The sequence below is a fragment of the Capra hircus genome, chromosome 24 (assembly GCF_001704415.2).
Source record: "Capra hircus breed San Clemente chromosome 24, ASM170441v1, whole genome shotgun sequence".
In the NCBI taxonomy this organism is placed as follows: domain Eukaryota; kingdom Metazoa; phylum Chordata; class Mammalia; order Artiodactyla; family Bovidae; genus Capra; species Capra hircus.
The window spans coordinates 46,945,166-46,972,200 of NC_030831.1; the positions used below are offsets into that span (position 1 = coordinate 46,945,166).

At 43.1% G+C, this 27,035-nt stretch overlaps 1 protein-coding gene across 1 annotated transcript in view; it reads left to right on the forward strand.

The window, feature by feature from the left end:
- The window catches only part of KATNAL2 (katanin catalytic subunit A1 like 2), a 46,983-nt gene continuing 21,118 nt past the window's right edge, over positions 1,171-27,035 (forward strand). Inside the window, exons 1-10 of the mRNA XM_018039372.1 lie at positions 1,171-1,284; positions 2,807-2,846; positions 4,866-4,983; positions 6,027-6,125; positions 8,274-8,372; positions 8,582-8,659; positions 12,011-12,109; positions 15,472-15,535; positions 15,732-15,850; positions 25,660-25,751. Coding sequence (XP_017894861.1) covers positions 1,212-1,284; positions 2,807-2,846; positions 4,866-4,983; positions 6,027-6,125; positions 8,274-8,372; positions 8,582-8,659; positions 12,011-12,109; positions 15,472-15,535; positions 15,732-15,850; positions 25,660-25,751 — 881 coding nt within the window. The 5' untranslated portion in view covers positions 1,171-1,211. The remainder of the gene's footprint in view (positions 1,285-2,806; positions 2,847-4,865; positions 4,984-6,026; positions 6,126-8,273; positions 8,373-8,581; positions 8,660-12,010; positions 12,110-15,471; positions 15,536-15,731; positions 15,851-25,659; positions 25,752-27,035) is intronic.

Sequence of the window (27,035 nt, forward strand, 5' to 3'; positions counted from 1 at the left end):
TCCTCTGACTGATCTGAATCTGGAACACAGAGGAAGCATGACAAAAAGGAAAGTTTTCTCTATATGTTCCCAGGTTTGAAATCAAAGAGAAAGAACTCTCACTGGAGCCTGCAATCTGAGGTCTTTGGATGAGTTCCTGAAAGTATATGCTAATTTGTACATATTTGCATGTTTTTCAGGAGAGAGTTTTTGGTTTTCAAAGAGGTTGAGGACTCAGATTAAAACCAGAGAGTTTTTCCGCTTTCGGAGGATTGTGAGACAAGGAGCTTGCTTTTATTGCTGAGACCACTTAAGTCAGACGGCCTTCCGACTGACCAGGTTAAAATGAGTGAGGGACCCACGCTGCTGACACTACGTGCATACAGAGGAAGCTGCTGGTATCATCTGTGACCAGTGAAGAAGTGATCAGAAACAACACATCCAAGCAGATGACATTTTCTTATACTAAATTTCCTTAGTGATGTCGATCAACAGATTTTTGGAATCCCCTTCAGAGCACATGACATATTCTTTTCAGCTACTTCAATGATGGCAAGCCTTGCCTGTGTGGTTAAACTGGGGTTTTATCACTCGTCGAATGTTACCTGAAATGAATACTAGTAAATAAAGAAGCAAGCAAGTTGGGCAAATAACCATCTTTGGCTAAACATGAATAAAAGTAAATTACAAGATATTTTCTTAGTTGATTTACTTATTTGACTTTTAAGTACTTTAATTTTTATTTATGCATTTACTTGGCCGTGCTATGTCTTAGTTTTGGCGCCTGGAGTCTTCCATCTGCTTTGAGGCATGTGGGATCTTTAGCTGTGGCATGCGAACTCTTAGTTGCAGCATGTGGGACCTAGTTCCCTAACCAGGGATCAAACCCAGGCCCCCTGCATTGGGAGTGCAGAGTCTTAGCTGCTGGACCCCAAAATGTTTTGAAAGACAGTGTTTGGATATACTTAACCTATGTGGTGGAGCTCTTTACTGTACAGGCAAACCTTGTATATTCTAGTTTTTGTTTAACGTACTCTTTAATATACGCTTACTGTTTGTATTGAGTTTCTTTGGACTTTGCCTTTATTCTCTTTACTTAGAGTTAATTTTGTTTTTCTTTCTTTTGTGACATGGCCAGATATATTGATGCAGCCAATGCTTTGGAGCAAGAAACTAAAATGGGGTTACAACGCTTTCAAGTTTGTGACAACGTTGATCTTGAAACTATTTTGATGGAATATGAGAGCTATTATTTTGTAAAATTTCAGAAATACCCCAAAATTGTCAAAAAGGCATCAGACACAGGTACATGGCTATTTTCTAGAAGTAAGGCGCTATCTCATCTTTAAGCTCTGTGTGTCTTCCTCATTTTATTCCCAGATAGAGGATGTCCCCAACTCTACACTGAAAGAATAGACCAGAAGGATTCTGTAGCCTCTTTTAGATCCAGTGCAGACAATTTAAACATGATCGTCTGGACACTGATGTCCCTTTTTGTCTTGTCCGCATTTGCTTGAGGACTGTATGATTTAGGGCAATGAAAACAAAACCCCAGCAGATCACAGGTACTTTCTTTCTTTTCTTTAGAGATGGAAAGAGCTGTTGGAAGACAATAAATGACAGAAGACTTTTTTCTTGTTGGGAAGACCTATTATCTATCTTGAAAATAACATGAAAATGAGTATTGGTGAGGCTAATAGCTCATGTATAGATAATGAAATGCTTTTGAAAGCCATCAGTCCAGATAATGATCAATATAATGCAAAGACCCAGTATAGGTTAGCAGTCAAGGAGGCTGGCTGGAGGAAAGATCTAAAGTTAGGGCCCTGTGTTTTGTAGTGACATTGACTTAGAAGTCTGTAAGTGGGGGAAGTAATTATAAACCAAGGGAGATCATTGTCCTGTTTACAAGGCACTTGTTAAGCCACAGACTTTAACATTTCATGTAGGGACCAGGAAACCAAAAGGAATGTCAATTAAAAATAGCCAGGGCTGAATCACAGAGCTGGAAGGGGTCTGAGAGCAAGAGGGGTTTATCTGCGCTCCCTTCCAGTACAGTGTGCATAGCTCTGCATCTGTGGCTGGTTGTTGGATCTGAGTTTTGGCAGGAAAAAGCAGAGACTCCTAACCACTGGGTCACAGGACTGTTACTGACATGGCTTGACTTTAATGCTAGTTCTAGCTTGAAACCACACTCTCCTGGGATATTGGGCGCAGTGTCTTTAGTTTAAGGTAAACGGGCAGGGTTTGACTGATAAGTGCTCCATTCTGGTGTCCCAGAAAGTAAGAGTGAAAGTGTTAGTTGCTCAGTTGTGTCCAATTCTTTGCAACCCCATGGACTGTAGCCCATCAGACTCCTCTGTCCATGGAATTCTCCAGGCAGGAATACTGGAGTGGGTGGCCATTCCCTTCTCCAGGGGTCTTCCTGACCCAAGGATCGAACCCAGGTCTCCTGCACTGAAGGCAGATTCTTTACCTTCTGAGCCATGTTCCAGGGACCACAGCAAAATAGTGTCAAGTTCATGAAAACTTAATGAAATGGTAACTATAAAGCAGCCCGCACTGGAGCTGCCACCGAGTCTGTGGTCTCCCAACGTGTTTAATATCTTCTGAGGCCTTTGGGGTCTTTGTGTGGAAATGCTTAGGAAGCATGGGCTTCTTTCTCTTTGCTGGTAATTCCATTCCTCTCTAGATGAGAATAGCTTACAGTTTCTGCATGTAGCACAAATTTTAAGAACGATGTAAAAGGACAAACATACCTGAAAAATCACTTTCTCTTAAAAATTTAAATGTCCTTCTCCTCTTGATATTTGTTTTGCCACAACAGAAAACAGTTTACCTCAAAGAAGTGGAGGGAAGACCAGAAGGTAAAGTAAATGATAATTCATCTTGACCAACTCAACCCTTAAGAGTTTGTGGGATCTGTTTCCAGAAGATTCTCCAGTGCGGCTCCATGTCTGCCAAGCAGCAGTCTCAGACCATGGTCCTGTGACCCTGGGGGCATGGGCTCCCCTGATGTTACAGACGGCCAGGGCGTGGACCACTGTCCGTCGGCTCTCTGCTTTTACCACCAAGAATTGCATCCGCCGATGCTTTGTCTTTCTAGGCTAGGTGGTATGAAAAGTATGGACCTCAGAGACCAAAAGATCCAGGTTCAATTCCTGGCTCTGCCACTTACAAGCTTGGAGCAAGAGTCTGACACATAGTGAGTTCCCAGAACATAGTAAGCACCTCCCCAGAAATATTTTTCCTTTCTGAATCGTAAAGGTCATTTCTCTGTGTACCCCAGATCACGTCCTGACAGTCTGGAGGGAATCGGGTCTTTCTCTTCCTCTCCTTTTCTCACACTCATCTTGTGTATTTCTTTCTCCAGCTTCTCAAATCCCAGTCTCATTTGGGAGTCGTGGTATCTGACTGGAGCCCCTCTGTCTCCTGACTCTTCTGGGTTGATGCTTGCCTCAGTGTCCCCCGTGTTCCCCTCCTCCCAATCCGGGCTACACGCCTGTCAGCAGAGCCTGTTCACAAAGTGCCCAGGACCACACAGCTGCGGGGCATCAAGGCCTGTGGCTCTTTGCTATTACAGGAAAGCCCAGACCTCAGGGGAAAGTGGCAGTGGGCTTCCAGTAGAGACCACACAATCACTCAGGCCGTGAGCAAAGTTTAAAAAAAAAATCTTAGGACCCAATTAAAAGAAGAAAACTTGGGTTGTGATCGTAGGTAACTCACTGGGCCCTTAAGAGTTTCTGTGAGCCCCTCTGGATCCCCTGCTCTGTGACTCCAAGTCCTTTGTCCGCAACCTGAAAAGGAAGGCACTTAGCCGCCTCATCTTTTATTATTTTTTTAAATATAAATTTATTTGTTTTAATTGGAGGCTAATTACTTTACAATATTGTATTGGTTTTGCCATACATCAGCATGAGTCCACCACGGGTATACATGTTCCCCATCCTGAACCCCCCTCCCACCTCCCTCCCTGTACCATTCCTCTGGGTCATCCCAGTGCACCAGCCCCAAGCATCCTGTATCATGCATCAGACCTGGACTGGCGATTTGTTTCATATATGATATTATACATGTTTCAATGCCATTCTCCCAAGTCATCCCACCCTCTCGCCTCATCTTTTATAAGTGAAGACCTTTGGTGTCGTTTAAAGAAGAGCCGCGGAGCCCGAGCCTGCTTCACCATGACAGTCACGGGGTCCCTCAGCCTGAGGCTACCTTTGCTTTTGTGCAGTTCTTTCCAAACAGTCTCTTTGTTTTCACCAAAGTGTTCTTCTTTCCTTTATAGTTTCCATAAAGCTAGTCAGACTCCGGTAATAAATGATAACTACTTGTGAAAAGAAACAGTGAGGAGCATTTTAAGAGGCAGCTTCGGAATGCGTAAGGAAACCTGATTGCTTTTCAGCTGCAGGTTCATCCCTGGAACTGCCTCAGCACTCCGTATCTGGCGGAACGCTCTGGGAGCGACTGTCTGGGAGTGCCTTCCTCCTTTAGCCCTGGAGCAGGGTGGCAGGGGGCAGCTGGGGGTTCTTCAGCTCCTCTCTGGGTAGCTGTTTATACACGGCAACCATCGAGGTTGGGTGGCAAATTGTTGGCTGTAAGAAAGATAGCTAGAAAAATGATGCATGGCACATGTGTATAATCTTATACTCTAAACAGTTATTGAAATGAGAGGTTGTGTCATGAGAGGAGGCGGTGGACCCTCTAGCCCTGCCTTAGACCTGGGAGGTAAACTGAAGATGGGCAGGGCTGGGTGGGAGGACGGTCCAGATGGATTTGTGCCTCCAGATCTTTCCAGAACTCTCTTTAAATGCTCTGTGTGAGGTGTTTGCGATCTCAGATTCAGTTAACAGGATTTCCTCCAAGGTCTTTGTTCCCTGCCCTAGGGTGATGACGGACAGTTGTCAGAATCTTCCCAAGATCAACCAGCAGAGGCCACGGTCTAAAACCACGGTGGGAAAGCTCGGGGAAGCCAGGCCCCTCCACACGGAGCATCCTAAACAGGTCGGCTTTGCTTGGCGCTGGTCTCATTGCAGGTGGCTGAGAAACAGCCCCAAGGAAATAGTCACGTTTATTTTTTCCTCGAGGACAGTTTGATTTCGTTCAGCTAAGAGTTTCTTCCAGCACTTGGTGGAGGACTCCTTCCTCCCCACAAACTTTTGGCTGGTCTGCGTGCTGGGCGACAGGCCTTGAGGGGTGAATCCTAGGCCCAGTCAGAGCAGGAGGGCCTGGTTCCCACAAGGCTCAGGCTTCCTCTTGAGGGAGCTGGACGTGCCAGCTCTTCCCGTCCCACAGGGTGTCCCTGGGGTCCTACGTGTAGGTTGGGGTGGTCTTGGTGTGGCCGGGCTCCAAGTCTCCTGTTGGGTTTCTCCAAGGCGCACATGGTGGGTCGCTAAGCCAGACCTCCACACTGGGCTTTCTGGGGGGAGAGATGGGCAGGTGAGTGAAACCTATGCTGAGAACCTTCGGTCCAGGACAAAACATACCAACCAGGTTTAAAGGAAGGAGAACCAATGGAAATGGTGAAGAGGGAAGGGAAGGATGCATGTCAGAGCTGTCCGGGCGGATGGAAAGTCATTATCTCACAACTCAGTTGGTCAGAGAAAATCTCTCGTCTTCAAGGGGGTTGTGTGGTCCTGGCCATTGTGGACTGGCTCAGGTGGAAGCGAGGTAAAGCGGGAGGGGCAGGATAAATCCCACAGGAGACTGGCTGACTGTTGACTCTGCTGTGTTTCCAAACTCAGCCACCCCTGGCCACAAACACCTCTGGTCCCAGGAGAAAAGACAGGCCTATGAGTGGAGGTGTGGAGGCCCAGTCATTTCCTCCATTGTTTGTGGGGCTCAGAGCCTGTGGCTTCCTGGGACAGCTCCTCCCACCCAGCACAAGCAGTGTTTATTCGTCTTGTTGGGTCTGCACAAAAGTGGTGGAATCACACATGGAGGTCCCCGTTTGCAGAAGGATTTGGGACGACGGGACAGGCAGCTGCAGCCAGCATCTCAAATTGCTTTCTGTCGCTGACTTCTCACTTCTCTTCCTCTTTCTCCAGGAGGTTGTCAGTCACACTCATAAGGAGAGTGCTGATTTTGGCTTAAGTATATCTGGAATCAACAAAGGCAGAGGAGAAGAAAACGTCCATCCAAAAAAAGTAAGTGGGACTCATGAACCGAACACTGAATGGGGAATTTCCTTTTTCTTTCTGAAAATGAAAAAGTTTGATTGTTACATTTGTCAAACAGGTAAGTAAGGTAATATGTGATGATCAAAGTTGGCTATAGGGTGAACTGGGAAGAGATGGGCTGAGGATGAAACCCTGAGGTCCTGGACCGGGTCTCCCTTCTGGATGGGTGGATTTGAATGAGTGGCTCCATCTCCAAGGGGCTCAGTTTCCCATTTGTAAACTGCAGAGTTTGGAAGAAATGGCTTGGTTCCTTTCAGCTTAAAAATCCTGTGATTACAGTGATAAAGTCTCCCACATTATTTAAGGAGTTGTGGCCTCACATTCATTCCTTTCTGCCCTGTCAGTGGGAGTTGACTAGCAGTGTCCATTTCTCCTTAGAGATATGACTCCAGATTTGAATGTAATTTCATGTGAACCTCAGTTGATATAAGGTTGGTCTTGTCCTCGATAGCTATTTCTACTGCTTTCCTAATGAACTTCATGTCCTGATTCGTGCGTAAGAGTCTCTCAAACAGAAAAGACCCAGTTTGGGTAGCTGTAGGCTAAAGGCAGGTAAAAACGTGTCACTTTTTAAAAGCAGCATCGACACCAGTGTGTTTCTCTTGACTGTAGCTTTGAGGACTGAATTCCGTTCAGAGTTACCTTTCTTTCTTCGATCCTATGGGACTGCTGACTCACCTCTAGCCAGCGCTTCTCAGGCAAACTAAACTCTGGGTATGTGTGTCTGGAGGGAAATGGGGAGCATCTCCCTGGAAATCAAGGGGAATTGGCTCCTTTTAGGGCCCCAATTATGTGGGTGATTGCTGGAGGTGACACATTCCGATCAGCGCCGCCCATAAAAAAGTACTTCCCTGCTCACCGTTACTACCTTCATCACATTGTCCAGTCACTTTTGTGCCCAGCAGTGTTGCAGCATTAGTTGCTCTTATGAACATCTCACATTGATATGAATGGATATTTCTAATCAGGTCAAGGAAGGGGCTAGTTAATCCAACAGTTAACCTTTGAAAGAATCTGGCTATAATTTCTGTGTGCAGCAGAAATGCCCTCAGGTTAAGCTGTGGACAGTTTCTGCCTAGCATTTCATGAGCTGAAGAAGGGCTTATAGTCAGGGGCCCATCTCCAAAAACCGGCGCTTCATTGCCATCTCAGAGGTGCCCAATCTCAGAGCCTCCAAAGCTCATGATACCCAAGTCCCTTTGCAAATTTACTAGGTGTATTGTTCTCAAGGCACCAGCTTTGAAGTCAGCCTGCCTAGGTTCAAATCCCACATCTCACCTTCCTGACTGTGATTCTTGGGCAAGTTTTTAGATCTCTCCAAGCCTCATTTCTCTCATCTGTGAAATGGAAATAATCATAGTGTCCACCTCCAATGTCATAATGAACAGAGAGCGCACGATAAACACTTAGTAAGTGTTGGCTACTGTTATTGTTATTTAATTTTGACACGTATTCTTGCTTTTTCCTTCTTCCTCTAGGGGGAACAGTGGCATCAGAAGGAGTCTGGGTATGGAAGATAGATACCTGGGTTTGAATCCTGGTCTTAAGTTCTTGTTAGCTGTGGCACCCTGGGTAGATCATTTCACTTCTGTAGGCTTACCTCCACATCTGTGAAACTAGGCTGCCACTCCCGACTAGCAGAAGTGTTATAAGAATTGGCAGTAATCCACAGCAGGTACCTCACACACCTGATTTGTGCCAGGCACTCTCCTGAGTGGTGAAAGTACAGTATAGTCAGTAGATAGGAACTATCATGATTCTTGTGCCAATGAGTTCTTCCCATGTGTGGAATATTTTAAAAGAAAGATGATGCAGGGGAATTGGACACGTAGGAAACTGGTGGTGCATCAGGAACTGAAAAATGCTCGGGAATTTTATTCAAGCCAACTTCATTGTGAAAAATTTATTTATAACGTGTTTTTTCTTTTTTTCCTGGAGTGCCCCAACCTGAGGAAATCATCTTATTCATTATTAGCATAGCTTCCTCTTAAAGCTTTAAGTTTGCACTGCAGACCATGGTACATAAATGTGTCTTGATTTAATGAAGCTGAGCTACTAAGGATAGTCTCCCCTCCTGTTTTAATGGCCACTGCAATAAATATTGTTCCCTTTCAGGGCCCAATCATTGACTTCCGAGGGCTGCTCACTGATGCCATCAAAGGAGCAACCAGTGAACTTGGCTTGAACAGCTTCGACTGTAACCCAGACCCCTCAGTAAGTGGCTGGGATGGGGCATTCATCTGGCAAACTGTCAAAATCCAGATGAAATTCTGGAATACAGTTTTGAGTCCAGAGGAGCCTTGAGATCCAGTTAAAGGGCACAGCGATCTGCCACCATTTGTGCCATGGAGCTCTGTGCTCTGTTTTCCTTCCTAAGTGATGAAGCAATTTTGTAACGTGAGGCTTTCTACTCTCATCATCAGGAACGACTCTTGAAACCTCTGAGTGCATTTATTGGCATGAACAGTGAGATGCGAGAATTGGCAGCCGTGGTGAGCCGGGTAAGATCTGATATTCAATTCACAAATTTACGGAGGCAGACTGGGGCTCCAGGAGCATTGTGGGCTGCTTCTTTTATTAATAACAATAAATATGATCATTTATTTATAAAGTGCCCCCACTTGCGAAGGCACTCATATTGTTTAGAGGCACAATAATGCATGATGAATAAATTATAGAATCATAAAATTACAATACAAAAAGCCCACCATCTCACTATAGAGGCCAAGAAAACCCAAAGAGAAAAGGACTTAGAAAGGAAGGGACAGGTGAAAGGTTTTAGAGCTAAGCCAAGATTTAAGGAAAGAAAGCCTCTAAGAGAAGGAGAGAGGACGTCTGTATTTTGTTTAAACAGTCGAAGCCTAGAAATAGAGATGTCAGGAGTCTGGTTTTATAATTGGAAATTTTCATGAAGAAACAGATTAGTGGGAAAGATCTTACCATCTACACGACTGATTTTTTTCAAGCTTGGTCCCCCAGGACCTAAAGGCAGTGAAATCTAGTGGCTGATGACACACAAGCTTGGGAATAGGTTGACCTGGATTTGATTTCTAGATCCTCCTCTTTTTCACTCTGTGACTTGGGGAAGTTCCTTGGTAACAGAATAGATTCCTGAATTGTAGGAGATTTTTCTAATCTCCAGTGATCTCATATTTAATGAAAGACTGAAACCTAGGCAGGCTCCTTCCTGGATGTTTAAAATGATGCAAAAATTGCACAGCTGCTCTGAGGTTGTTAAGGTCCCCAGGTCTCCATTTAGCCCAGCGGGTGTCCCCTACATACCTCTGATGTGTCAGGCATGTGCTAGCAGCTGGGAACACATAGGTGAATGGGAGCTGGGGAGGATCTGTATCTTCTTAGGGAAGAAGAGACACAGGAAATAGCCCGTGAGAGAGGGCAGAAGAGGGCAGAGGAGAGGCATTCTGAGCAAGGTACAGACAAGTGAGTTGTAGCACTTATGCAGTGTTTCTGGGGAACCAACTGAAACACCATTAGAAATGGTGGGAGAAGGGACTGGAGAGCGAGGCTGTGGTTCCTGCGTGTTAGGGCGCTGTGAACAGGACCCGAGGCTGGGCTCAGTCTATATTAGACGGAGAATCTCTGAAAGGCATCCATCAGGAGAATGGGATAATCAAATGTGCTTTTAGACAGCTTGTTCTAATGACAGTGTGGAAGGCCATCAAAGAAATGGAGATAAGACCAGCTCAGAAGTTATTATCAGTGAGAGGATGAGAGGTTGATCCAGGCTACGGTAATTAGGATGCATAAGAGAGCAGAGAAAAATATTGTTGTACCCCCAAATCAAGTCTTGTTACTGTCTTTGCAAATGGATACCGCGACTAGTGATGATAAAGTTGAGGAGTAGAAGTGGCCTGGAATGATTCCACCTGGAATCCTTTCTACAGAACTGTGAGAGGCAGTCATATGGACTCTGCTTGAAAGCCGACAGGGATGGGGAGCTCACCTCCCGCTGAGGCAGTTCTACTGAGTTCTGATAACTTTTGATTGAGATAAGGAGGAACTTCCTACTGGGAAATTATAAACACCACCATGTGGAATTCAGTGTCAATGCTTGATGAGGACGAGAGATTCTGCTGTTACCGATGGACGCCTTGAACTCCAATGAATGCCCATTGTGTGCAAAGCTTTTCCTAAGAAAGTGTGATAATAAGAGTGAGTGGCTGGTCTTTTCAAGACGGGGTGGTTCTCCCAAGATTTGGGAAGACCGAGACCTTTGTCATCTCACCCAGGAATGGATCCTACAATCACACAGTATCAAAATCACCTGCGTAAAGAGTTTCTCTAAGAAACGTTGTCACCCCTTGTGGAGGGACCTGGGCGGATGGGGCACTGAATGGGGGCACAGCATCTCACCAGCATTTAAAAAATATGTTTTTACGTATTATATAGATTTATTAGGATGCACCAGGTCTCAGCTGCAGCACACAGGATCTTCACTGCATCATGAGGGATCTTTTGATTCAGTGTGAGGGCTCAGTAGTTGCGACACTTGGGGGCTTAGCTGGTACTTGGGCTTAGTTGCCCCTTGGCACGTGGGATCTCAGTCTCAGACCAGGGATCAAGCCCATGTCCCCTGCATTGAGAGGGCGATTCTTAACCACTAGACCACCAAGAAAGTCCCCGGTTTTATGTTTTTTCAATCATGTACATGTATCACTTTTTAAAAAATAAATAAATATAAAATTAGTTTCCAGATTGTTCTGTAGTCACTCAGAATGACTGTGGAAGGGAGGTAGGTTTTTTTTTTTCTTTTCTTTTTGCTATAACACTCTAGACAAGTTTGCCCAAAACAGCTCCACTGAGAAAAGCCCCTGAGTGACTGTTCTGAGCATCTTGTGAAATTGAAGTTTGGAGACTGCAAATTAGTTATCAGTAAAAGCTACCTTAATTGATTATCCTCCGTGGTTGCTATGGGTCCTCCGTGGTTGCTATGGGGCTCTACTCTGTGAGGGGAAAACTGTACTTTCACTTGGTTGTTGGCTTCCTTGGATTTTGTAGAAGCAATTGCTCCTGATGGAAGTAGGGAGCAATCACTAGGGAAAAAGAGAAATTGGTTTCAGAGGAGCATTATCTCTTTTATGTAGCAAATTAGAAAGTGTTGTTGAGATCAAGGAGCAGGAGAGAGTCCAGGCACCAGCTAGGAACTATGTTTCGGATAAAAGCTAACGTAATTTGTAGGCATGTTCTGTAGCTTCTTTGATTACAGTTGTAAATCAGCATGGTTTGTTATTGACTTGAAGACAGGTATAGTCCATTGTTCGGAGATTTTTTTCTTTTCGGTAAATTTTATGGTGTATTACTGTTGTTGTTTAGTCACTAAGTCATGTCCTACTCTTTTCAACTCCATGGACTGTAGCCCGCCAGGCTCTTCTGTCCATAGGATTTTCCAGGCAAGAATACTGGAGTGGGTTGCTATTTCCTTCTCCATGGGATCTTCCTGACCTCAGGGATCGAACTCAGGGATTGAACCCACATCTCCTGCATTGGCAGTTGGATCTTCACTGAGCCACCTGGGAAGCCCCTTATTTTGGGAGCCCAGAATCTTGGACCACCAGAGAAGTCCCTAGGAGATTTTTTTTTAACCCTAAAAGTACAGTATTATATTATGAATATCTTCTTCAGGGAAAATCACTAAATATTTTCATGGCATCCCTTTGGTGAACTGATGTCAAATTACAATATGTATATACATATGTATCTAATACGAAAAGCTGTTTTTATCACAAGCACTTTGTGTCCTATTGCAAGTCAAGTATTCTCCTGCTCCTGTGTTTATTATAGCTGTGAAGGAGAACATTAGTTTTAACAGAATGATCAAATGTGCATTGCAGGACATTTATCTCCATAATCCAAACATAAAGTGGAATGACATTATTGGACTTGATGCAGCCAAGCAGTTAGTCAAAGAAGCTGTTGTGTATCCTACAAGGGTAAGGATGGGAGGCCTCTTGGGAGGCCCGATTTCTGTTCATTATCCATGGGGCAAGCTCACCTATCAGGAAGAGAAAGACAGGGTGATTTTCTGTTCATAAGTTAACTTTTTTTTTTCTTTTTTTAAAATTCAAGTATATTTAAAAAATTTTTACAATGTTGTATTGATTTCTGCCATACAACAATGTGAATCAGCCATAATTATACATACATCCCCTCCCTCCCGAGTTTCCCCTCTTCCCCCCATCCCATCCCTCCAGGTCATCACAGAGCACCAGACGGCTCCCTGTGCTACACGGCAGCTTCTCACCAGCTGTCCTTCTTACAGCTGACGGCGTATATACACTCACGCTACTTTCTCCTTTTGTTCCACTCTCCCTCCCCCACTGTGTCAACAAGCCCATTCTCTGCGTCCGCATCTCCATTCCTTCCCTACAGATAGATTCTTCAGTACCATTTTTTCGATTCCATATGCATGCATTAATATCTTATATTTTGTGTTTCTCTTTCTGACTTACTTAACTCTGTATAACAAGCTCTAAGTTCATATACCTCACTAGAACTGACTCAAATTCATTCTTCTTTACGACTAAGTAATATTCCATTGTAGGTATATATCACATCTTCTTTATCCATTCATCTGTAGATGGACATCTGGGCTGCTTCCATGTCCTGGCTATTGTAAATAGTGCTGCTGTGAACACTGGAGTACATGTGTCTTTTTCGATTATGATTTTTGTATGGTACATACCCAGTTGTGGGGTTGCTGGGCCATATGGTAGATTTATTCCTAGTTTTTTAAGGAATCCCCATACTGTTCTCCATAAGGCTGTATCCATTCTCATTTTACATTCCCACCAACAGTGGAGGGTTCCCTTTTCTCCACATCTTCTCCAGCATTTATTGTTTGAAGATTTTTTTGATGATGGCCATTCTGCCTGGTGTAAGGCGATACCTCATTATACTTTTGATTTGCATGTCCCTAATAATTAGTGATGTTGAGCCTCTTTTCATGTGTTTACTGGTCATACATTAACTTTTTGCCCATGTCACAATATTTTGTCAACACAGGAGCACCAAGGCTCTGTCCATTCTGGGCCATTTGAAATCATGTTACATATTGGTTGAAGGCAGGTGTCTCCTCTAAGAGGTAATTTAAAATCTAAGACTCCGTAGTATATATGATTAGTCAGTTACTATTAGCCTGCCTCCCTAAATATACTTATTATAGTAAAAATGCCTGCCATAGGAGAGAGCATCTGACTGTGTTTGCATGGATTTCCCTCCGCCTTGTCCCCAGTACTCCCATCATTGAGGGCTTTGCTTTTGGCTGGTTGTAAAGACTAGACAGCCCCTTCCAGGGCACCAGGTAGTAGAGCCATTGAGTTGTTCTCATTGCTTACTGCTGACAAATCTTTGTGCAGAGTGGCTCACTAAACAGGAAGAAAAATAGAAAAAGGAAACTCCATGTTTGGTTTATACCAGTGGCAGTGAGGTCAGTGTTGTTCAGTCACTAAGTCTGACTTTGCGACCCCATGGACTGTAGCATGCCAGGCTTCCCTATCCTTCGCTATCTCCTGGAGTTTGCTCAAACTCATGTCCATTGAGTCAATGATGCCATCCAACCATCCCATCTTCTGCCTTCTCATTCTCCTCCTGCCCTCAATCTTTCCCAGCATCAGGGTCTTTTCCAATGCTTCGCATCGGGTGGCCAAAATATTGAAGTTTCAGCTTCTGCATCAATCCTTCTAATGGATATTCAGGGTTGATTTCTTTTAGGATTGACTGGTTTGATACTAAACAGGAAGAAAAATAGAAAGCAAGACTACATGTTTGGTTTACAGCAGTGGTGATGAGGTCAGTGTACCCACATGGCTTTTGCTGTGTAACAGACCACCCCAACACTTAGTGCCTTAGAACCACAATCATTTCCTTATTTGCAGCAGTTCTGTGGGTGGGCATTTGGGGCTGGGCTCGGCAGGGCCAGCTTACGCTTTTCTGCGTGATGTTGGTTGGGCTCACTCACATGTCTAGGGTATCAGCCAGTCTGGCTGGAGAAGATGGAGAGGCTGGGAAAGCTGGGGTCACCAGGGCCCCTGAGGCCTCTCTCTGCCTCTCATCCTCCAGCAGGAGAGCCCAGTCTTGTTCACGTGGTGGCAGCGAGTTCCCAGACAGAAGCAAGAAAGGCCCCAATTGCTGAGCCTTTCCCATGCCCTTATTTTCAAGTCTCTTCTACGTGCTAAGGCCCCACTGGCTCAATTCATGAGGTCAAGTCCAGATCCAAGTGGTGGAGAAATATCCTCTGCCTCTTGATGTAAGGAGCTGCAAATAATTAGTGGCCAGTTTTGGTGATCTCCTGCAGTCAGGATTACAAATTTACTTTCTTGAATAACCTATTTATTCTTACCCCTGAGCCCTTGCAGCCCCTGATTTTTGGATGCTTCTATTCGAATGAGACAAAATCAGTCAGTTTGGACTGTCTTTCCTTTCTTCCTTCCTGTGTTCAGACACGTAGGGGAGGAACTACATTGGTGGTCAGAGTAAGTAGAAAGGTATTCCCTGCTTCCCCTGAGTGGCTCCATTGTTCAAGTCTTCTTGTGCAAAAGGCTAGAGCATCTCATTGAGACTCTCTGGATGTGTTGTCGCCGTGGTATTTGAAGTTCCATACGATGTCAAGATTTTGAATTAGCATTGGCAAGAAGCTAATAGCTAGTTATAATTTTGCTGTTCCTTTTCCTTCTCTCTTGTCCTTTACCAACTCCAGATGGTTTGAATTTGAACTAACAGGAGAGATTCACTGAAGTCCATGCATGTCCTGTTTGGAGTCGGTGTCTCATTACGTATTATGCATTGCATATTCTCAACTTCCAAATCAGGCTTCACCATAACGTTGAACTTTACTCACATACAGCTTTCTATATTGGTTTTAAAAAGTTGGCATCTTAAAGAGCGTACCTGCTTCACAACATTCAAAAGACTGCTCGAACTCTAGGGGAAATCGTTATTTGCGTGTGAGCGGTGACTACTGCAATGGAGGGGATAGTACCCATACGTGCCTTTCTTCTCCTGAAAATAACTGCTCTTTTAAAAGGCAAAAAAATTCGGCCATGCATCCTATCCAGAGTGAAAGTCAAATTGGGATAAATTAGATACTCGTGTGTGTGTGTGTGTGTGTGTGTGTGTGTGTGTGTGTGTGTTGGGGGGGCGGTGTATACAGAGAGAGAGACAGCCAGTCTTAAAAAAGGAGGGGCTGGCCCAGAGTTGCCTGTGTTTCACCCTAGCTCCCCTAGCTTGCCTGAGCTGAGGGTGTGCAGGCTGCCCTGCAGGTACCAAATCTCATCATTGTTCCTTGCTCCCACAGTACCCACAGCTGTTTACAGGAATTCTTTCCCCCTGGAAAGGACTGCTGCTCTACGGACCTCCAGGTAAAGGGATCTTTCTGCTGTGATCTTGGTGTGAAGCGAGTGTGCAGGGGATGAGTGTGCATCTGTCTTCCCTTCGGGACTGAGGCAGCACGTGCTGTGTGCCCACCTCCTGTGTTGCTTGTGTGACTGTCTTGTGTCTGTGAGCAGAGGGATGGAGTTCGAGGGTCGCTCATGTTTTACCCACATGTGTCTCCAGGTACAGGAAAGACTTTACTGGCCAAAGCTGTGGCTACAGAATGCAAAACCACCTTCTTTAATATTTCTGCATCCACCATTGTCAGCAAATGGAGAGGGGACTCAGAAAAGCTTGTTCGGGTAGGGTTTCTTAATTTTGTTTCTTTAGAATGAATTCTGGCAGAAGACAGTGGTACAAAATGATGACAGTGGTCTTGTTTGTTCTTCAGTGATTTAAATGTTCAAATTTATCCTGGATCTTAATGACCAAAAGCCCGGGAGGTGGATTGACTACTATGTAGCTGCTAGCGGTGTCCCTATCAGCAAACATGATCTCCCTTATTTGGGAATTTGGCCAACAGCCCCTTTTCGATTCACATGACATAGAAACAGAACAATGAAAAAAATTGTCTCTGTAGTGGCCTATTTTTCTTTTATTCAAGAAACATTTATTATTAAGCATGTTCAGTATATTCAGTTAAGATTTACTGAGAGGCTACTGTGGTATGCTTGTCCTTATACTAGATACTCTAAGGAAGAATCAAGAAACTTAAAACTTACTCTTTCAGATGCTCCAGCCAACTTTCTTCCACAGCGCCATAGGCTGGAGGGATCTTTTTTTATTCCCTTAGGAGATTGTTTTTATCTTTATAACATACCATTTCTAAGAGTATATGGTATATATTTTTAAAAATATTTATTCATTTTTAATTGATTGAAGATTGATTTACAATATTGTTTTGATTTCTGTCATAAATCCACATGAATTAACCATGAAAGTGAAAGTTGCTCAGTTGTGTCCAGCTCTTTGCGACCCCATGGACTGTAGCCCAACAGGCTCCTTTGTCCATGGAATTCTCCAGCCAGAATACTGGAGTGGGTAGCCTTTCCCTTCCCCAGGGGATCTTCCCAACCCAGGAATCGAACCCAGGTCTACCCACATTGCAGGCAGATTCTTTACAGCTGAGCCACAAGGGAAGCCCAAGAATACTAGAGTGGGTAGCCTATCCCTTCTCCAGTGGATCTTACAACCCAGGAATCAAACTGGGGTCTCCTGCGCTGCAGGCAAATTCTTTACCAACTGAGCTATCAGGGAAGCCACAGGTGTACGTATGTCTCCTCCCTCTTGCATCTCCATCCCACCTCCCGCCCATTCCCACCCCTCTAGGTTATTACAGAGCCCCAATTTGAGTTCCCTGAGTCATACAGCAAATTCTCATTGGCTGTCTATTTACATATGTTAGTGTATATGCATCCATCCTACTCTCTCCATTTATCTCACTCTCTCCCCCATTTATCTTACTCTCTTCTCCCCCACCCTTGTCCCTGAGTCTTTTCTCTATGTCTGCATTTGCACTGCTATTTTGTGAACAGATTCATCAGTACCATCCTTCTAGATGACATATATATGCGTAAATACAGGATATTTTTTTCTTTTTCTGACTTACTTCACTGTATAATAGGCTCTAGGTTCATCCACCTCATTAGAACTGACTCAAATGTGTTCCTTTTTACGGCTGAGTAATTATATATGTACCGCGGCTTCTTTATCCGTTCATCTGTCAATGGACATCTAGGTTGCTTCCAAGTCTTGGCTACTGTAAGTAGTGCTGCAATTAACATTGGGGTATATGTGTCTTTTTCAGTTTTGATTTCCTCAGGGTAATGCCTAGGAGTGGTATTGCTGGGTCACATGGTATCTTTATTCCTAGTTTTTAAAGGAATCTCCATACTGTCTTCCATAGTGGCTGTATCAATTTACATTCTCACCAGCAGTGTAGGAGGGTGCCCTTTTCTTCACACCCTCTCCAGCACTTGTTGTTTGTGGATTTTTTTGATTCTGGCCATTCTGTCTGGGGTGAAGTGATATCTCATTGTAGTTCTGATTTGCATTTCTCTAATCATGAGTGACGTTGAGCATCTTTTTATGTTTATTACCATTTGTATGTCTTCTTTGGAGAAATATCTGTTTAGGTCTTTTGCCCACTTTTTGATTGGGTTGTTTGTTTTTCTGGTATTGAGTTGTATGAGTTTCTTGTATATTTTGGAAATTAATTCTCTGTCAGTTGTTTAATTTGCTTTTATTTTCTCCCATTCTGAGGGTTGTCTGTTCACCTTGTTTATAGTTTCTTTTGCTGTGTAAAAGCTTTCAAGTTTAATTATGTCCCATTTATTTATTAATTCTTGTTTTTATTCCATTCTAGGAGGTGGGTCACAAATGATCTTGCTATTATTTATGTCATACAGTGTTCTGCTTATGTTTTCATCTAAGAGTTTTATAGTTTCTGGTCTTACATTTTGGTCTTTAGTATATTTCAAGTTAATCTTTGTGTATGGTATTAGGGAATAGATCTGATAGACAGAGCGGCTGATGAACTATGGACGGAGGTTTGTGACATTGTACAGGAGACAGGGATCAAGACCATCCCCAAGGAAAAGAAATGCAAAAAAGCAAAATAGCTGTGAAAAGAAGAGAAGTGAAAAGCAAAGGAGAAAAGGAAAGATATACCCATCTGAATGCAGAGTTCCAAAGAATAGCAAGGAGAGATAAGAAAGTCTTCCTCAGCGATCAGTGCAAAGAAATAGAGGAAAACAATAGAATGGGAAAGACTAGAGATCTCTTCAAGAAAATTAGAGATACCAAGGGAACATTTCATGCAAAGATGGGCTCAATAAAGGAAAGAAATGGTATGGACCTAACAGAAGCAGAAGATATTAAGAAGAAGTGGCAAGAATACACAGAAGAACTGTATAAAAAAGATCTTCATGACACAGGTAATCACGATGGTGTGATCACTTACCTAGAGCCAGACATCTTGGAATGGGAAGTCAAGTGGGCCTTAGGAAGCATCATTACGAACAAAGCTAGTGGAGGTGATGGAATTCCACTTGAGCTATTTCTGATCTTAAAAGGTGGTGCTGTGAAAGTGTTGCACTCAATATGTCAGCAAATTTGGAGAACTCAGCAGTGGCCACAGGACTGGAAAAGATCAGTTTTCATTCCAATCCCAAAGAAAGGCAATGCCAAAGAATGCTCAAACTACCGTACAATTGCACTCATCTCACATGCTAGTAAAGTAATGCTCAAAATTCTTCAAGCTATGCTTCAATAGTACGTGAACTGTGAAATTCCAGATGTTCAAGCTGGTTTTAGAAAGGGCAGAGGAACCAGAGATCAAGTTGCCAACATCTGCTGGATCATCAAAAAAGCAGGAGAGTTCCAGAGAATATCTATTTCTGCTTTATTGACTATGCCAAAGCCTTTGACTGTGTGGATCACAATAAACTGTGGAAAATTCTGAAAGAGATGGGAATACCAGATCACCTGACCTGCCTCTTGAGAAACCTGTATGCAGGTTAGGAAGCAACAGTTAGAATTGGACATGGAACAACAGACTGGTTCCAAATAGGAAAAGGAGTATGTCAAGGCTGTATATTGTCAGTCTGCTTATTTAACTTACAAGCAGAGTACATCATGAGAAATACTGGGCTGGAAGAAGCACAAGCTGGACTCAAGATTGCCAGGAGAAATATCAATAACCTCAGATATGCAGATAACACCACCCTTAGGACAGAAAGCGAAAAAGAACTAAAGAGCCTCTTGATGAAAGTGAGAGGAGAGTGAAAATGTTGGCTTAAAGCTCAACATTCAGAAAACAAAGATCATGGCATCTAGTCCCATCACTTCATGGCAAATAGATGGGGAAACAGTGGAAACAGTGTCAGACTTTATTTTGGGGGCTCCAAAATCACTGCAGATGGTGATTGCAGCCATGAAATTTAAAGACGCTTACTCCTTGGAAGGAAAGTTATGACCAATCTAGACAGCGTATTAAAAAGTAGAGACATTACTTTGTCAACAAAATAGTCAAGGCTGTGGTTTTTCCAGCGGTCATGTATAGATGTGAGATTTGGACGGTGAAGAAAGCTGAACGCCGAAGAATTGATACTTTCAAACTGTGGTGTTGGAGAAAACTCTTGAGAGTCCCTTGGACTGCAAGGAGATCCACCCAGTCCATCCTAAAGGAGATCAGTCCTAGCTTTTCATTGGAAGGACTGATGTTGAAGCTGAAACTCCAATACTTTGGCCACCTGATGAGAAGAGCTGACTCTTCTCAGAGTCGCAGAAGAGCTGACACATCCCTGATGCTGGCAGGGATTGGGGGCAGGAGGAGAAGGGGACGACAGAAGATAAGATGGTTGGATGGCCTCACCGAGTCAAGGGACATGAGTTTGGGTAAACTCCGGGAGTTGGTGATAGACAGGGAGGCCTGGTGTGCTATGGTTCATGGGGTCACAAAGAGTCAGACATGACTGAGTGACTGAACTGAACTGAAATGATGGTGTTAGGAAGTATTGTAATTTAATTCTTTTGCACATAGTTATCCAGTTCTTCCAGCACAGCTTATTAAAGAGACTGTCTTTTTCCCGTTTTATATTCTTGCTTCTTTTATGACAACAAAAACACGATTACCCAAAACCTATGGGATGCAAAAAGAGCAGTTCTAGGGAAGTTTATGGAGAAGGAAATGGCAACCCACTCCAGTGTCCTTGCCTGGAGAATCCCAGGGACGAGGGATCCTGGTCGGGCTTCCGTCTCTGGGGTCCCACTGAGTCGGACACCACTGAAGCGACTTAGCAGCAGCAGCAGCAGGGAAGTTTATAGCAGTACAACCCTACCTCAAAAAACAAGAAAAACATTGAATAGATAATCTAACTCTACATCTAAAGCAGCTAGAAAAAGAACCAAAAAATCCCAAAGTCAGAAGAAGGGAAGAAATCATAACAGTCAGAGCAGAAATAAATGAAAAAAAGAGAAAGAAACAATAATAAAGATTAATAAAACTAAAAACTGGTTCTTTGAGAAGATAAACAGCATTGACAAACCATTAGCCAGACTCATCAAGAAAAAGGTGGAGAAAAATCAAATCAACAAAAAAGGTGAGGTTACAACAGACAACATAGAAATACAAAGGATTGTAAGAGAATATTATGATCAACTATATGCTAATAAAATGGACAGTTTAGAGGAAATGGACAGATCCTTAGGAAAGTTCAAGCTCCCGAGACTGAAGCAGAAAGAAATACAAAGTCTGAACAAGCTGATTACAAACACTGAAGTTGAAACCGTGATCGAAATCTCCCGAAAAACAAAAACTTAGGACCAGATGTTTTCACAGGGGAGTTCTATCAAACATTTAGAGAAGAGCTAATCCCTGCCCTTCTGAAAGTCTTCCCAAAAATTGTAGAGGAAGGGGCACTCACAGACTCATTCTACGAGGCCACAATCACCCTGATACCAAAACCAGGCAAAGATATCATGAAAAAAGAAAGTTATAGGCCAATATCAATGATGAATACAGATGCAAAAATCTTCAACAAAATTCTAGCATGCAGAATTTAACAACACATTAAAAAGATCATACACCATGATCTTGGATTTATCCCAGGGATGCAAGGATACTTCAATATACACAAATCAATTAATGTGATACACCATATTAACAAGTTGAAAAATAGAAACCCCATGATAATCTCAATAGATGCATAAAAAGCTTTTGACAAAATTCAGCACCCATTTATGGTAAAAACTCTTCAAAAAATGGGCATAGAAGGAACCTACCTTAACATAATAAAGGCCATATACAACAAACGCACAGCAAACATTCTCAGTGGTGAGTAACTGAAGACATTCCCTCTGACATCAGGATGTCCATTCTCACCACTATTATTCAACATAGCTTTGGAAGCCCAGTTTCAGCAATCAGAGAAGAGAAAGAAATAAAAGAAATCCAGAGTCTAAAGGAAGAAGTAAAACTCTCACTACTTGCCGATTACATGATACTATATATAAAAACCCTAAAAATACTATCAGAAAATCACTAGAACTAATCAGTGAATTTAGTAAAGTTGCAGGATACAGAATCAATATACAGAAATCACTTGCATTCCTATATACTAACAATGACCAATCAGAAAGAAATTAAGGAATCAATCCCATTTACCGTAGTATATGGTATATTTTATATTATAAAATTTTATTATACCTTCCAGTCACCTTAAGAAAATACTTGTTTTAATTTATGCTTCAATGTAAGGTGGGTCCTGCTCAGAAATCCTGTTAAACTATTGCACTCTGTCGGGTGACTGGTAAGTAATCAATACAAAGTGAATGTAAATATATTTTCTGAAAAAAAAATTCCTTTAAAATATTGCACTTAAGTTACATTTCCTTGGAGAGGCTCATCTTCAAAATATTATGGCTTATTTGAAAGTGATCATAAAATATTTTTAAAAGATTGATTTACCTAAAATACCTAAAATAACCTATTTATTACTTTGTGATTGTCCTCAAGTTACTTCAAAAGTGTATATTTTTATAAATTTTTATCACCCCTATCAGATTGTAATTTTTGGAAATCTATGCTGACATCTTCTGTTTCATTGTTCTTCATCTTGAGTCTAACTCAGTGCCAGATGGGATTTAAACTTAATGCTCTTAAATTTATGGGTTTCATTTGATTCTAGTTAGCTATATTTCAATTAGCTTAAATCCAACTAACTAGAATTCTTATCAGCCTGAAGACTTCTTTCTAACATTCCATTTCTATGGGCTGAGGAACAGCAAAACTTACAAGGTGCCCTCAGAATCAGCTTCGAATCAGTGAGCAAAAAACACTGTAAGGTGTTCAGAGAAAAGATTCCATCAGATTCCTTGGACAGGACTCACCTAAGCAGAAGAAAAAATTCAGATGTTTATGAATATGGATTTTCTTGTTCAATGTTGAACAGCCAGAAAAGTCATTTAACTAGAATGCTCCATTCTCTGGGAGCATTTTATTTAACTCCAATTTTCCTCTGCTTCAGGAAGACTTCTGAGAATGAGGAAACAATTCCACCCCCAATTTCTCCCCTTTCCTTTACCAAATATTTTAAAAGTTGTCTTTAAAACAATATTAAGAGTAAAAAGACCCCTGAGCTATCTTTCCAGAGGAAACCAGAACAGTTGCTGGTGCAGCTTTCCAGAGCATTTATTTGTATTCACATTAACCTCAACAACCATATCTCGATTTTCCCTTGCTTTTAAAACACAAGTAGGAACATAGTACATATACTCTTCTGTACCTTGTGATTTTTTTTCACACTTAACAATGTAACTTGGATGTTGCTCTACCGTTTTATAGACAGCCCTAACATGGTTTTTATATGTCTGCATGCCATTTCATTGCATGGTTAAAGACAAAATGTGTTTAACCAGCCTTTTCTCAATGGACATTTCCATTGTTCCCAGTCTCTTGCTATTATGAAGAAAGCTCTCCAAGCTCCTGTCTGCATATAGTATAGTGTAGGACAGTTTCTTTGAAGTAGAGTCACTGATCAGAAGGAAGGAAAACCACTGGTTGACAAATTCCCTGCTGACAGGGTTGCACCAGCTTCACTCCCGTCAATGTGTGTGTGTTGGTTTCCACAGCCAACACCATGTAGCACCCCAATTTAAAAATCTTTGCCAGTCTGATAGTGAAAGTAATATTTCAGCGCTGAGATTTGCATTTCTTTCATTCTGAATGAATTTAACATCGTTTTATAGGTTTAGAAGATATTCATATTTCTTTCTGTGAAATACATTTTTATTTTGGATATTAAAAATAATTCAAAAGGAAAACAGAGTCAGCTTGTAGTGCAGGAAATGTAAGAGACCCTGGTTCGATCCCTGGGTGGAGAAGATCCTGGAGAAGGAAATGGCTACACATTCCAGTATTCTTGCCTGGAAAATTCCTTGGACAGAGGAGTCTGGTGGGCTATAGTCCATAGGGTCACAAAGAGTCAGACATGACCAAACAACTAGGTGTGCACACAATCACGCAACCTGGAAGGAACCTATCTTCTGTGCTTTCTGAAATTACTCTATTTTCTGAGCTCCTGGAAAGAGCCACACCTGGAAAATCTTGGTCATGCTCTCAAGATTCTTATTGTGAAGCTTTCAGATAAAGAAAGCCCTTCAAGACCTTCTCCTAAAGCAGAGATGCTTTCCTACCATTTGCATCTCTTTCTACTCCAATTAAGGAGTTATTTATAGGGAACCCTTTTGTTTCTCCCTTCCCTCCTAATGTTTATGCCTCTTAGGAGTTGATGCTATTGAGTAGTTGAGTGGTCTCTTTAGCAAATGCACACACCTGTTGGTGGTTACATCTTTCAACATTTCATGGCCATGCCCCCCCCTCCTGATTGCATGATTTAACTTCCTCCAAGTACTTTTGAAAAATTTTAGACTAATGCTTCCCGAGTGCTTACCCAGGATTCCATATGTTCTCTGGCCATGGGAAAGTAGTGGTCCACATGGAGAGGTGGGCTTCAAATGTGGTTCTCCTTCCACCGGGATGTTTGGTCTTATTGAACCCGATGGCCTCTCTGCAATTTGGGGAGTCCTTAAAATGTGTATGGTTCCAAAAGAGTCCGAGTATGCCATTTTTCATCGGGTAGACTGCTGCTGCTGTAATCATCCTTATTATCAGTTCTATTTGAGCCTTTCTGTTCGTGACAGGAAGAGACTTCCTGCCTCTAATGAGCTGGTATCTGTTGTCTGTCTAAAGAGCTTTTGTGATGAGTGTCCCAGCATTGACACTGTTCTTGTAAGCTCCTTGGACTGAGCGAGTTGTCCTGGCCACATAAAATAGGATTCTGTGAAAGGAAAACACTAGTGCATATCAGCTTGGAAGGGGCGCTGGTGGTAAAGAACCCATCTGTCCGTGAAGGAGACATAAGAGACGTGGGTTCAGTCTCTGGGTTGGGAAGATCCCCTGGAGAAGGGAATGGGGACCCTCTTCAGTATTCTTGCCTGGAGAATCCCATGGACAGAGGAGCCTGGTGGGCTATGGTCCATAGGGTTGCAAAGAGTTGGACACAACTGAAGCAACTTAGCATGCACGCACATGAACAGGCAGGGACCACACGCACAGCAATGGTAAAGATGAGGCTGTTCCCATTCAGTGACAGCGAGGCCTGTAAAAGATGACTGGCTACTACTACGAAAACCACAATCTGGCCTTTTCTGAGCCCTTCCCCTCTTCTTTACTCTGTGATGCTTTGCTAGTGCTAAGTGACAGGGAGAATAAATCCCCTATGCCTATTTAAGAACATCTATTCTTTTCTAAATCTCTAATGCTTTCTCTGATCAACCAGGGAAAAACTGTATATGGTGCTCAAGTGATCAGTTTCAGGGCTTTTTGAAAAAAGGTATAGTTTCTTATACTCTTTTCCTCACCACCACATTTCCCTCTAGAGCTCTTGAGTTTGTTTTTATATGTCTGTTCTTTTGCTGGTTGCTTTCCTGTTCCTGTTCAGTCTATAATATTTTACTCTGGAATTGAGCATTTTATTCAATCGGGAATTGCCTCGAAGTACCTGAGCCTACCAAACAGCAGTGTGGGGGGTCCTGGGGAGTAATTTGGGGAGCAGAAAAGGGCAGAATTCTTCAGCCTTGTTGCTCACAACTGGATCTCTATTCTTTTTCTGCAGTTCTTTCTTCCGAGAATTACCTTCTTATTGTCCCTAAGTGTTAAGCGAAAAAAATTGTTAAATGATTTTACATCTTCTACAGCTTTTGTGTCCATATGGAACACGTCATTGGCAGGGGATCTCAAGGGTTAACTAACTGACTGGAAGTTCAGGAACTGAGTTTTGTCTTAAGCTCTCCCACTTATGATTAGTAACCTTGAGCTCACCACTTATTCTCTCTGGCTCTCATTTTATCAGGTGATAGATGGAAATAATTGGACCATCCAACCCCATGGGGTAGTGCTAGGGAGAAATAACTAATGATTATAAAGTTGTTGTGAGATAAAGTGCAGCATAGATGCTTAATATTACAGCCATCCTAATCTTTTAATCTCTGGGGCCATCTGAGAACTTTAAGTATATGGATTTGAACATGTTGGTTTTCTCCCACCCAGGTGTTATTTGAACTTGCCCGCTATCACGCCCCCTCCACCATCTTCCTGGACGAGCTGGAGTCAGTGATGAGCCAAAGAGGCACGGCTCCTGGGTAACAGACCGAGTGTTTTTTTGGTCCTCACTTTTCCCCTCCTGTAAGTGTGTTTGATGGTCGGAAGCCCATCGACATTTACCAGCAGAATGAGCCTATTAATAAGCCAACAAATTTTCTGCAGACACACGGAAAGGTCTTTAAATTAGATCCTGTTAACTGAATAGCTGATTTAAGTAGTTTTTATAACCGGAGGAAATGTCCTCCTCCCTTCCCCCCTTCCCCACAGAGTGGTTTTCAGGCCCAAAGATCACCCAGCCCCTGATCCCAGGCCGCCATAACCGTTATGCTAGCTCAAAATAGCTGCCTGTAAGCGCCTCTGCTGGAGTCAGAGGGGCTGCCTGTGGGGAGCGGGGCTCCCCAGGGCCGAGTCTGGAGAGGAGGCCCTTGAGAAGGTGTGTGAGGCTGGGGAAGTCACTGCTTCTCTGTGACACCAGACTGCGGCTCAGCCTGACCGATTGTGAACATGTCACACACGTTATCTCTAAAGATTAAGTGTCCACTAGGGTCCCCAGCCGGAAAGCCCACATCTCAGACTGTAATGAGGCTCTCCCTCTGTGTGTGTGTATGTGTGTGTGAGTGGTGTTTTAAGAGTTGTTTTTCTTTGAAACGTTTTACTAACCTTGATATCCCTGGCTTGAAAAAACAGGTCTCAGGGAAATCTCAGCACAGCTGCATTTATTGATGGCCTCCAGCGGTCTGTCATCAAGACAAAATTGATAGTAATAAAAAGCAAATAATTATCTTGTTGGAAGTATAACTAGAATTTAATTTATGAAATTTTACTTATGAAGAACCATTTCCCCAGCAGAGAGAAAATAGCCATCAAGACATACCCAGGATGCTCAGGACTGCAACTATTTCTATGGCTTAAAGGGTGCTAGTCAGCCCTGGACTCCAGAGAGGGCCTGATGGGAGAGGCAGCTGCGGCGGGGCCTGGCGGGGAGCCCACCGGAGTGCCGAGTGTCACTCGTCGGCACGGCCCCATGCAGGCGGCCTGCCTTCACCCTTGTGTGCAGTCTGTCGGCCTCCATCCCCAGGGTTCCCCACAGCTGTGACTGAGCTGCTTTGGAAACTCCTCCTCTATTAGCCTTAAGCCTGTCAGTTTCCTCCTCTGGAAGTTAAACACTAAACCTGGAGGCTTCAAAGTGTCACGCGAGTGTATGTTCCTCGGTTCTTTGTCTCGTCACAACAAAGATTTGGAGTGACGGACATTAAAGCCCCCTCGGCGAGTCACAGCTCTCAGGTCTTGGATAGACCGTGTTATAGCTCTCAGGTCTCGAA